Below are 12,553 nucleotides of genomic sequence, written 5' to 3'. Positions count from 1 at the left end.
GTCGCGACGACCTATGAACTCAAAGCGAGAAAGTTTTAGATAATACTTCAGTCGATCATTTAAGACCGGTTTTAGCGTCATCTATGTAAGCTATGCCGAGCAAGGCCAATAAATGGATGGGTGACTTGAACATTATATTGGGAATAAAGGGAGAACGGGCTCTAGTCTCTCATTACATGAAAGTAAAATCAAAAAATCAAATCAAGAATAATAATAAACTGAATATTAAACAAATTAGGTAGGTATACTTACATTAAAGTAAAATCGAAAAATCAAATCAAGAATAATAATAAACTGAATATTAAACAAATTAGGTAGGTACATAGGTACTGATTTTCTCTAATCACTAGGTACGGGCTAAAAAATTCCCGGAGGGACGGACCCTGCTTGTTATTACTATCAGTTAACTCATGTTAGAAATCAAATAGATCCAATTTTGATTGAAGAATATCAGATTTGTAGCCAAAATTTCACTTTTTCCTTATTCATTGTGAGAATTAGGTTATGTTATTGTTGTGATTTCTTGCATTGCTAGTATGAAGACCAAAGGAAATTTTCCAACAAAACTAGCCTAGGTACTTGATTGGAATTCCCATCTCCTGAGTAGTCACTCCTGATAAAATTAATAAATATCAAACTATTACATATCACTTCATAGTAATTTACTTGGCACTATATTAGTCTTGGATGGATTGTCAAATTTCCTTGGTTTGTTCAAGGACACTCGATGTTACCTACTTCCGAGATGAAGTGCTTTTTCAAAAATCCATTTAAAAGTTTTGCTTTACCATTAGTTTCACTTGGAAAATTTATTTTGTAGTGGGAAATGCTGTTTTCCCATTTGAGCATGAAATATGAAGTGGTTCTTAATCTTATTCCTTAGTATTACACAACTCTAATAATGTAACTCTTTATTTCCAGGTATTTGAAAGAATTCCGTGTAGAGCAATGTCCGCTATTTTTGCAACACAAATGTACACAGCACAGACCATTTACATGTTTCCATTGGCATTTTATGAATCAAAGACGAAGAAGACCAGTGAGAAAAAGAGACGGGTCATTTAATTATAGTCCTGACACCTATTGTACAAAATATGATGAAACCACTGGACTTTGTCCCGATGGTGATGAGTAAGTATGGATTTGAGGACTGTTAAATAAATCTTAGCCCTATACATATTCTTTTTTTTGTGTTGGGGTGAAGAAATTGAAGACGTCTTGGTTTTGGATGTAAAAAAAATTGACTATTAAAAAATCAGCTGTTAACATTTTGAATTTTACCACCAATACTTCCTTCAATTACCTATCCTAAAGCACAGTCTCTTTAATTATTAAAAGGAGTACCATCTTGCTTTAATTATTCTGTTTTTCAGGGATTGGCTAAAATGATTTAATAAACCCTCAAAAATTCATGAGATTGACTTCCCCCCTCTTTTTTTTTCAATCATGGGATTTCCTTCTCTTATGAGCTGCTTGTTTGGTTTTCTCTGTTAAAAGCTGCCCTTCTTTTGCCAACTCTCACAAATGTTTTCTCTCCATTTTCAGGTGCCCATTTTTACATAGGACAGCAGGTGACACTGAACGTAGGTATCACCTGAGATATTACAAGACATGTATGTGTGTTCACGATACAGATGCTAGGGGACTTTGTGTTAAGAATGGAGCTCACTGTGCCTTTGCACATGGAAATCCTGATCTTAGACCTCCTGTGTATGATATTAAGGAAATACAGGTGAGAGCTTTTGCAAATTTTAATCCATTTGATAAGATAATAGGTTAATAGGTAATAAAGGTGCAAGAAATAACACCTAAAAAAGAAAAAAAAAATGTAGGTAGCTACTTTTAAAGTTTAGGATGAGATAGAAAAAGGATTAGAATAAAATAATGAACCCACAAAATTAAGAAAAATAATTAACATACCTAGGTAGTTAAAAAGTTAGAGAATAAATGTGTGAGAGATAATGAGAGATTGAATTGTTGTTAAGCTTTTTCATTTTTACTCTAGAGCTAATGAAATTGTACGTGTACCTACTTCCTTGCTGAAATATGCAAATAAGGATATCAAATATTGACAATTTTGAAAATAACTATATCAAATTCCAATTGTCTTAAAATCTGTAGCACTGAGTAAAACCATTATTTTCCTCTGAAATTACAGGCTTTAGAAAATCCTGAAGGGGATCCAAATTCAAATAGCAATGGGCCAAATGCACTAGACAAAGAAGGAAAACTATTGACAGAAGATCCAAAATGGCAAGGTATGTATGGCATTCTGTAAATAAGCAAGTACCTAACATACTTGAACAAATAGCATTAGCATTGCTCTATGGCAAGTGAGATATTTTGTATAGGTACAAAGTAGGTACATACTTATGTACAGATCATTGGCCAAGTTATCATTTTGAACAAATCCAATGCATTTTATCTTTAATACCAAATAGCATTGCTCTATGACAAGTGAGATATTTTGTATAGGTACAAAGTAGGTACATACTTATGTACAGACCATTGGCCATGTTATCATGTAGGTATCTAACAAGTTTTGTTTTCTAATTTCTTCTTTCCAGATACAAATTATGTGCTATCAAATTACAAAACTGAACAGTGTAAACGACCCCCGCGGTTATGTAGACAAGGCTATGCATGCCCTCAGTTCCACAATAGTAGAGATAAACGTAGAAGTCCTCGAACATTCAAATATAGGTAAGTTGAACCTTGCTAGTTGTACCTAGAAGGACAAAGTCTTCTTCATCTTCTTTACCTTTTCCTCGAACATTCAAATATAGGTAAGTTGAACCTTGCTAGTTGTACCTAGAAGGTCAAAGTCTTCTTCATCTTCTTTACCTTTTCTTGTGTACAGATGGGGTTGGTGTTTTTTCGTCAGCCTCTCAATCAGCCCAACTAATCGAACATTCAAATATAGGTAAGTTGAACCTTGCTAGTTGTACCTAGAAGGTCAAAGTCTTCTTCATCTTCTTTACCTTTTCTTGTGTTTCTTTTCTTCTTTACCTTTTCAGATGGGGTTGGTGTTTTTTCGTCAGCCTCTCAATCAGCCCAACTAGGTTGATTGCTTTGGGCTGACATTTGATTTTGGATACAAAGTTTACACCATTCACACTCAACCTTTGCTATTTCTTAGCAAGGTAAATTCAGGCTGGTGTCCTCCCTGTTTAAAGTCCCCAAACCGGATGAAGCTGATTTACTCCCTGTTTAATGTCACCCCGCCAGACTAAGCTGATTTACTCTCTGTTTAAAGTCCCCCAGCCAGACTAAGCTGATTTACTCCCTGTTTAAAGTCCCCCAGCCAGACTAAGTTGGTCTACTCCATGTCTAACGTCCCCCAGACAGACAAAGGCCCAATCCCTCCAGTTTCTACTATATCTTTGTTAATTTAATTTCCTCTTCAGATCAACACCTTGTCCCAATGTGAAGCATGGAGACGAGTGGGGAGAGCCAGCTAACTGTGAATCGGGTGATCTGTGTCAATACTGTCACACCAGGACTGAACAGCAATTCCACCCGGAAATTTACAAGTCTACAAAATGTTATTTCCCCCCCTTTTTTTTTTTTTTTTTTTTTTTTTTTTTTCTGCACCTTCAAAGCCTCCACTAGGCTTACACACCAGAAGTCCCGGGTTCGATTCCCGGCAGGGTCGAAATTTTCCCAGTGCTTGGAGTTCGGGCTGCACTCAGCTTTGTGAGGAATTTTGAGAATCTACTTTAATTGAGTAGTGACCAGTGGCGGCATTACCAGTGTAAAAAGATTGTTATGTGTGGATGAAAATTAATAGTAAAGGAAGCACTTATGCTGTGATACCCACTGAATTTGTGAAGAAGCTCTCTGTGTTACCACAAAGATTCATGATTTGATTTTCTTTTACTATTTGATTTATGATTTACTTTTTAAATTTTAATCATTATTTTTTATATATTCCCAGGTAATGATGTACAACAAGCAGGCTATTGCCCGCGAGGTGTGTTCTGTGCTTTTGCTCATGTGGACACGGAGATGGCAAATGCCAGAGAGATGGCGGGAGGTCTGGGGCCTCTGGATGGAACGCCTGGCTCTGGCCTGTCTGATATTCTCGCTGGAGGACTACCAAATTCTAGTGAGTAGATTTAAAATATTAGGCTTGGTTGGATAGTCTAATTTCCTTGGTTTTTCAAGGACACTCGGATGTTACCTACTTCTGAGATGAAGTGCTTTTTCAAAAGATCTATTCAAATGTTATCCATCACCATTAGTAACCAAATTCTAGTGAGTAGATTTAGAACCTTAGAGTAAAAATTACTAAAATATTACAGAATTTTTCAAGTTCAATTTATAGGTATTTTGCTTAAAATTTGCTTAAAGCTGAAGTACTTAAATCTCTGATGCTTTACAAAATATCAGACGATTTTAAATGTCACGCTACCGTCCGTCAGGGCAAGACCTGGCGGAAGTTTATATGTTTTAATTTCAAAAAATAAAATGCATTCGAGTTGTAAATGTCTCTTTTTTAGTCAAAATTTCCCCCCTCTTAAAACCTTGACGAAGAAAAAAAGTTTCATGAAATCGTCTTTCTTCCACAGATCTGGATGAAGCCCTCCTGCTTATGCAGCAGCAACAACTCATGAACCCTCGAGACGAACTACTCTGCAACGGGAACAATCATAGCAATGACCTTGAACTTATGATGGACTCTGATTCGTCGGCCTCCAGTTCGAATTCGGAGGCCTCATTGGGGCTGGATAAGGCCCCGGGGGCTCAGCTAACGCAGGCCAGGCTCACTCTGGTGGAGAACCATGTAAACAATGCATTCAATAATAATCACGCCGGAGGCGGTGGGACCGGGCTCAGTGAAGCTGCCAGTGTAAGTGATCTTTGTTTGTTTGGGTACTCAGCTAACGCAGGCCAGGCTCACTCTGGTGGAGAACCATGTAAACAATGCATTCAATAATAATCACGCCGGAGGCGGTGGGACCGGACTCAGTGAAGCTGCCAGTGTAAGTGATCTTTGTTTGTTTGGGTACTTGTTTAGAAGTCATGTCAATGGAAAATCGCTACTAAAAGGAGCTGTCACAAATGAGCAGTAACCAGTGTTATTATAGGGTTAGGTTAAACGCAAATAGGAGCTTTCACAATTTGAGCAGTGATCAGTGTTATTTCAGGGTTAGGTTGAACACAAAAAGGAGCTTTCTTTTTAATTTTCCTGTCTTCTGAATAATTACCCCTTTTTTAAGGCAATGGAAAATCGCTACTAAAAGGAGCTGTCACAAATGAGCAGTAACCAGTGTTATTATAGGGTTAGGTTAAACGCAAATAGGAGCTTTCACAATTTGAGCAGTGATCAGTGTTATTTCAGGGTTAGGTTGAACACAAAAAGGAGCTTTCTTTTTAATTTTCCTGTCTTCTGAATAATTACCCCTTTTTTTAAGGGGCTTGATGGAGGGAACTGTAACTACTAAGGTCTTGTCGTCCCAAAAAGCAAGAGAGAAGGAAGACAAGATAGAAAGATAACCGTTCCAAGAACGAACCCTATCTGTTTAGGATAAAGTTCCCCGGACGGGAATTGAACCCTTGACCGAGCCCTTGAACAGCAGGCACACTACCGTCTTTTTTTTTAATATTATTATTATTTTTTATATTTTTTTTACGAGTTGAATCGTTCTCAGGAAGAAGAGCCTATGTTATATTTGCTAGTAACTAACATAGGCCTTTCTTCCTGGGAACGATTGAGTTATAACTTTAGTTAATTTTATTGTTTCATTTCACAGGACGTTATTCGTAAGCAACTTCTCGCCATCGAGTCAGATCCGCTCATTGACATCCATGAGAAATTGCAACGCAAACAAGCGCTCCTACAGACTGTCCTGAATTCTACAAATAGTGGCTCGCACCATTTCGGCGGACCTTTAGAATCTATAGTAGGTATGTATCTTTCCAACATTGCATGTTTCACTCTTTTACATGTTGCTGTTGTTGTTCCTAACGTCTTCGACTACTCGTCCATGAAACTGTGTCAAGGTTCTCTATTTTGTCATCACACTCATCACCTTTCGGCTATAGCTAAAGCTACAACAACAGCAACTGTGTCAAGGAAAACTGCAGCTTCTTTAGGGTTGCTCCATAGAGAAGTCAGGTCCAGGTTAGTGGGTTTTGCTGGACATGCAAATAACTAATGAACATCTTGTGGTTCAGCTAGGCATTGTGGGCAAATGTCCGATATGCTGGGTTCTGTTCTGGCTTTATAGGGGTAATACTCTAGAGCGAAGCTGGACCAGGGTAGATCTGGTTCACCTGGAGAGGGTCGCGCCCCTTTTAAAATAAATTTAAAAAAAACATCTGTGGAGAGATTTCTCGACAGCCATACATATTACACATCCAAGACCTTGGTTAGACTGAGTGAGTAAAGGAGTTTTCAGTCCCATCTCAGCTGGATTCTTGTCCTAGCCTTGGAAGCCAGCAGTTCCATTGAAGGTCCAAGCGTTTTCACCGGAAAAGGTATAAAAAGGTGGTCTTCTGCTATCTGCTTGGATTTTGTCTTCTTTTGTGTTGCTCGGGCCTCGGCCATATCACTATGTTTTCCTACCACTTTCTCTCTACAGGTAACACACTAGATGAGCTTAGTATAGGTGACTCCCTGGGTCTGGTGGTCAAATCTATATCGGATCAACTGAACGAATCCAACTCTAATCACCATAGCAATCCAAATGTAGACTCGACTCATTCGAATTCACTAGGTGCCCATCTCACGAATAGCATATTTTCCAATAACATTTCAACGCAACCTATTAGTATACCAGGTAAGTGGCCACACCCCAAACTTACTATTTTGCAAGATTCTATTGGACAATGCAAACAGATCAAATATAAGCTGTCAAATTTCTGAACTTATAACTGTAAGTTCAGAAAAAAAACTTGGTATAGGAGCTATCCCTTGGGGGGTATAAAGTGCTGCTTTGCCATGCAAAAGTTTCTGGGTTCGATTCTTACCATCAGTAAAAATTTGCATTGGGGGTATGCCACATTTTTCAAACTGAGGAATGAAAGGGAGCGAAACATCTATTTTATTTTTTAAATGCAATATGTAATGTAGGTATCTGTCGAACATTTAGTCCTACTTTCATGAAAAAAATTCACCAGTTTTCTCTTTGTTATTTTTTCGTACTTCTCTTTATTAAATTTTGTCTTTGAGTTTTTTTTTCCAAGACATTTATTTATCTATGTCATTCCATGTTTGATTTCGTTTGCAGGCGGCACCTCGGCGCTCAGTTCCAACAACTTCTCGCCCACCACCTCCTCGCCCCTCTCCCATTTCCTCTCCTCCCGCCCCCCTGCCCCCGGTTTTGGCACCACTGCCGACAATTTGAACCAATTAGACTCGAATACGAACGTGTTCATCAATCATATCTCTCAGAATCAATTTAGTAATACAGGTAAGTCCGAAAATAGGAGTAGCCTGCCTGCATGGCCGAGTAGGTATCGACACTAGGCTTGCACTCCGGAAGTTCTGGGCTTGATTTCCGGCGGGCGTGCGGAAGTTTTTCGCCATGCGTACTTGGAGTTCGGGGTGCACTCTGGCCTCGTGAGGACAATCGAGTAGCTACTTTAAATCACAGTAGCGGTAGTTACCCACTGTTAAACGGGTGTCCTGTAGAAATCGTAAAAAAAAAGATCTGGGTGTTGTTAATCTTCGAACGAACGAAGTTGTTGGTGTTTCATTTTATCTGTCAAACAGTTTGTCCGATTATTTTAATGAAATTGGTGGGTTTTATAGGTAAAGTAGTATACCTCCTGTTTTATTATTAAACCCTATGAGGGTTATTATTCACTTATGAACTGTCACGTATTATGTTTTTTTTTTTTTTTAACATTTTATCTTTCTTCTCTCCAGGTTTCGGCGCTTCATTTCAAACCAATCCCAGCGCGGGGCTGCCAGGGGCAGGCGGGATTTCAACGTCCTCCCCCTTTGCCCTCCGGTCCTGGGGCCGTCTCTTGTCCACCCAACCTCGCTCTCTCCCCCTCATTAGAATCAGCGGGCCAAGTTACTTGAAGCGGAACAGCGCACGAGTGAGGCGAAGAGTATGCCCTGCTGTACAACCGGCTTAAGACGTACGATCCGCGCCTGTTGCATGGCCAAGCAAGACGATAGAGGCGTGGCCATGCCGAGTGCGACGAAGCAGAACCGACGGATTATAGGACTGGAAGAAACAGAGAGGAAGATGTGAGTAGATTCTACAAACCACAGGGACCACACGGTCTAATGTAGGAATAGATATTCCTTGTTTCCTACTGAGGATGCGACTGAAAAGTCCCTTTACCCTCGCAGTCTAAAACAAGGTCTTATATATTTCGTAGGGTAAAGTTTACAAATAAGCATACAAAACCTTGTTAAAAAAAATACAAAATAGGTATTTGGTGATTAAAGTATTGGGAGAGATGCTGTCAATTCACATACCACCCACAATGGGTACATTCTTTGAGTCATTTGATCTGGGCGCTTGAAGAAAAAATAAATAAAAAATAGCCTGTCACTCATAATAAAAATAGCCGTTTCACTTGTTGTTCGGGGGAAAAAATCGTGTCATGCGTAATAATGATGACACTCACCTAAATTACATTGCCTTCAAGGACACTTCGGAAAAAAAAAAATCGGATGAAACTCACGACAAATGGAACGGGGTTTAGCTTTTCGAGGGTAGCTCGTGTCTGTACTTGTAACTGGTAGAGATGTAGGTTGCGGGTAAAATTCCCGCCTGGAGCGGACTTAGTCCTTAAACAGATAAGGTTCCTTTTGCAGGCCTAGTTAGCCTTGTTGGTAGTTGCGTCTGCCTTGTTAAGCGCTGGGCCGCGGGTTCGATCGTTCCCGCCCGGGGCGGATTTATGTATCCTGATGGCATAATGTTCGTTTCTCGAACGGCTGGTTTCTCCTATCCTTGTCTTCCCTTCTCTCTTTCGATTTTCCGGGGACGATAAGACCATAGAAGTTAGCAGTTCCCTCTGTCAAACCTCTTAAAGAAAAAAAAACAAAAAAAAAAAAAAAAAAAGGGTTCCTTTTGCGGAAAGGCTGACTTTCTCCTATCCTGTCCCCAACTCGCTTTCGATTTCGGGACAACAATACCTCCGTTGTTACATTTCCCTCCAAACGGTCATTTTTTTTTCTTTTTTCTTTCAATATTTCGTCTTTTTTCTTGAGGGAAAAAAGCCTTGATAGAGGGGAACTGTAAAAGTGCAAGTTCGTTCAAAAATCACTTAGACAGAGGCATTTCTTATGAACCTCCTATTTCTTTATTCCAATTGACCTTCATTCTCTCCGTCTTCGTGTTCGCAGGCATAACACCAAGTGAAACAATACGAGAAAGGAAATCGGTAGGTTGTCGGTACGCCGTCTATGCTGTGTTTTGTCTAGTTAATGCTGATCGTCTGATTCTATGAGCATTTTCATTCCTCAAATGTATTCAGTCTCAATTGCGAGGTGAACGATGCCTAGAGATAGTAGATAAGGTTATGTCTTGACCAGCCTAGTTAAGCTCTAGTGGATAGTGTGTCTTTGTCGTATGTGCTAGGCCGTGGGTTCGATGCCCGCCCGGTCGGAACGATCCGGGGATAATGTGGTTCCACTTTGAACGAGCTGGCTTTCTCCTATCCAGTATGTCTCCTTCTCTCTTCGTGATTTCGGACCGAGCTTGACCATTACAGTTCCCTCTGTCACACCTTTGTTCTTAAGAAAAAGGTAAGTCATTGCTGAATTATTCTGTGAATAGTGAGCGTGTTGGGTGTAAAGGCCCCGGCTGTTTCAGCTGTGAGTGGGACGAATGTGATAGCAGGATTACGCAAAGGTAACTTTTTTATCTGTATACACCAGGGTTATTATCTCTAGCCATGTTTAATTGGCTCGTCTGAACGACCTGTAACATCTTATGGTCTTACTCTGTGTCTCGATAAATCGGAGAGAAGCCTTGAAAAGGTGCCTGCTACTAGGCCGGTTAGCTTAGCTGTTCTCCTCCCTGTTTAGAGTTCCACAAGCCAGAACACTTATCTGCCTCTCTGTTTAATCCGTCCCTTAGGCGGATCGATACTCGTACGTCCCGCTTACTGACCCTGTGTCCATAAGCTTATTAGGCTGCATCCCACGTCCCTATTGTTTATGTATGTCCGCTCCAGGGATTCTCTACCTACAGTGACGGCAACCAAATGCATGGTGTGCGAGACGCGCTACCGGAAACGTCACCCGTGGGTCCGTGCAACATCTGGTGGTGTGTGTCATCCGATTTTTTTTTTTGAATGTCCTTGTGGGCAGTAATTTAGGTGAGTTGTCCTCTTATTCGTGACAGTTTTTTCCCGCCGAACACAAGTGGATACGGGCTATTTTTTTATGCTAGGCATTTTTAATTATTTTTTTCAAGCTCCGTCAAATGCCCAAAGAAGTGTCTCCCCATGTTGGTAGTGTGAGATGCCCACCCCTCTCAATCTTTAATTCACAAATACCTATTTTGTATTTTTTTTAAAAAGGTTTTGTATGTTATTTTTAAGTTTACTATGAGATGATATAAGCCTTTTTAGCTGACGAGGGTAAATGTTTTCAGTTCGCACCAGCTGGAGTAACAAGGGGGGAATTTTAATTTTCTTTCTCTCATTAGATCGTTGTGTGGTCTAGTGTTAGGAATCTCACTCACACTTTCTCTCTGTTTTCCCGTCCTATAACCCGTCGGTTCTGCTCGTTGCACTCGGCCATGCCACGCCTCTATCGTCTCGCTTGCCATGCAACAGGCGACTCCGTAGTTCTTAAGCCGGTTGTACAGCAGGGGCATACTCAGCTCCACTGTGCGTCGTTTCGGCGTCAAGTAGCTCTTGGCCCGCTGTTCTATGAGGGGGAGAGAGGCGACGGTGTTGGGTGGCAGAGACGGCCCCAGGGACCCGGGAGGCAAAGGGGGAGCGAGCGGTTGAAAATCTGCCTCCTGCCCTGGCCCGCGCTGGGATTGGTTGAATTGAGGGCGGCCGAAGCCTTGGAGAGAGGAAAAGTTAAATGTTAAAAAAAAAAAACATAATCGTGAAAATAAAAATTTTCATAGTGTAATAATAAAACAGGAGTTAATATACTTACCTATAAACCCACAATTTCATTAAAATAATCGGACAAACTTTGACAGATAAAATGAAGACACCAAACACTTCGTTCGTCGAAGATTAACAAGATCTTTTTTGTTACGATTTTCTAAGGACAGTTTACAGTGTTAAACCGCCGTACTTGATTAAAGTAGCTGCTCGATTGGTCCTCACGAGGCAGAGGTGCACCCCGAAACTCTACAGTACACATGCCGGAAAAAAAGCTTCGACCCCGCCGAGATCAAGCCCAGAATTTCCGGAGTGCAAGGCTAGTGTGAGCTACTACTCGGCCAGCAGGCTACTCCTATTTTCGGACTTACCTGTATTACTAAATTGATTCTGAGAGATATGATTGATGAACACGTTCGTATTCGAGTCTAATTGGTTCAAATTGTCGGCAGTGGTGCCAAAACCGGGGGCAGGGGGGCGGGAGGAGAGGAAATGGGAGAGGGGCGAGGAGGTGGTGGGCGAGAAGTTGTTGGAACTGAGCGCCGAGGTGCCGCCTGCAAACGAAATCAAACATGGAATGACATAGATAAATAAATGTCTTGGAAAAAAAAACTCAAAGACAAAATTTAATAAAGAGAAGTACGAAAAAATAACAAAGAGAAAACTGGTGAATTTTTTTCATGAAAGTAGGACTAAATGTTCGACAGATACCTACATTACATATTGCATTTAAAAAATAAAATAGATGTTTCGCTCCCTTTCATTCCTCAGTTTGAAAAATGTGGCATACCCCCAATGCAAATTTTTACTGATGGTAAGAATCGAACCCAGAAACTTTTGCATGGCAAAGCAGCACTTTATACCCCCCAAGGGATAGCTCCTATACCAAGTTTTTTTTCTGAACTTACAGTTATAAGTTCAGAAATTTGACAGCTTATATTTGATCTGTTTGCATTGTCCAATAGAATCTTGCAAAATAGTAAGTTTGGGGTGTGGCCACTTACCTGGTATACTAATAGGTTGCGTTGAAATGTTATTGGAAAATATGCTATTCGTGAGATGGGCACCTAGTGAATTCGAATGAGTCGAGTCTACATTTGGATTGCTATGGTGATTAGAGTTGGATTCGTTCAGTTGATCCGATATAGATTTGACCACCAGACCCAGGGAGTCACCTATACTAAGCTCATCTAGTGTGTTACCTGTAGAGAGAAAGTGGTAGGAAAACATAGTGATATGGCCGAGGCCCGAGCAACACAAAAGAAGACAAAATCCAAGCAGATAGCAGAAGACCACCTTTTTATACCTTTTCCGGTGAAAACGCTTGGACCTTCAATGGAACTGTGGCTTCCAAGGCTAGGACAAGAATCCAGTCTGAGATGGTGAAAATCCTTTACTCACTCCCCAGTTACAAGGTCTTGATGTGTATTATGTATGGCTGTGAGAATCTCACAGATGTTTTTTTAAATTTATTTTCAAAGGGGCGCGACTTCCAGGTGAACATCTGACCTGGTCC

The 12,553-nt window shown here is 40.5% G+C and overlaps 2 protein-coding genes across 2 annotated transcripts; one reads left to right on the top strand and one right to left on the bottom strand.

Moving 5' to 3' along the window:
• Nucleotides 1-914: 914 nt before the first annotated feature.
• LOC103517693 (RING finger protein unkempt homolog) lies at nt 915-8,091 on the top strand. Its single transcript, XM_026829700.1, has 12 exons — nt 915-1,131; nt 1,546-1,732; nt 2,159-2,258; nt 2,568-2,703; nt 3,408-3,544; nt 3,938-4,108; nt 4,572-4,759; nt 4,893-4,985; nt 5,757-5,910; nt 6,588-6,785; nt 7,236-7,418; nt 7,877-8,091. The coding sequence occupies exons 1-12, from the start codon at nt 1,016-1,018 to the stop codon at nt 8,089-8,091; spliced, it is 1,878 nt and encodes a 625-aa protein (XP_026685501.1). The 5' UTR covers nt 915-1,015.
• Nucleotides 8,092-9,720: 1,629 nt separating this feature from the next.
• Nucleotides 9,721-12,282, bottom strand: LOC113470919. The gene is made up of 4 exons (XM_026829699.1): nt 12,042-12,282; nt 11,409-11,591; nt 10,688-10,987; nt 9,721-9,782 (listed from the first exon to the last, which is right to left on the bottom strand). The coding sequence occupies exons 1-4, from the start codon at nt 12,265-12,267 to the stop codon at nt 9,721-9,723; spliced, it is 771 nt and encodes a 256-aa protein (XP_026685500.1). The 5' UTR covers nt 12,268-12,282.
• Nucleotides 12,283-12,553: the final 271 nt, after the last annotated feature.

Source organism: Diaphorina citri, unplaced genomic scaffold, assembly GCF_000475195.1.
Source record: "Diaphorina citri unplaced genomic scaffold, Diaci psyllid genome assembly version 1.1 scaffold1931, whole genome shotgun sequence".
Taxonomy (NCBI): Eukaryota; Metazoa; Arthropoda; class Insecta; order Hemiptera; family Psyllidae; genus Diaphorina; species Diaphorina citri.
The sequence above is the reverse complement of the archived record's forward strand: the minus strand, read 5'-3'. Positions and strand labels throughout refer to the sequence as shown.

Bases quoted from the DNA above. Each gene is read 5' to 3' on its own strand.
- LOC103517693 (XM_026829700.1), top strand. From the start codon at position 1,016: ATGAATCAAAGACGAAGAAGACCAGTGAGAAAAAGAGACGGGTCATTT. The intron at 4,109-4,571 runs GTGAGTAGATTT...TTTCTTCCACAG, and splicing joins TGGAGGACTACCAAATTCTA to ATCTGGATGAAGCCCTCCTG. The intron at 5,911-6,587 runs GTATGTATCTTT...TTCTCTCTACAG, and splicing joins ACCTTTAGAATCTATAGTAG to GTAACACACTAGATGAGCTT.
- LOC113470919 (XM_026829699.1), bottom strand. From the start codon at position 12,267: ATGTTTTCCTACCACTTTCTCTCTACAGGTAACACACTAGATGAGCTT. The intron at 11,592-12,041 runs GTAAGTGGCCAC...TTTCGTTTGCAG, and splicing joins GCAACCTATTAGTATACCAG to GCGGCACCTCGGCGCTCAGT. The intron at 10,988-11,408 runs GTAAGTCCGAAA...CCTCTCTCCAAG, and splicing joins GAATCAATTTAGTAATACAG to GCTTCGGCCGCCCTCAATTC.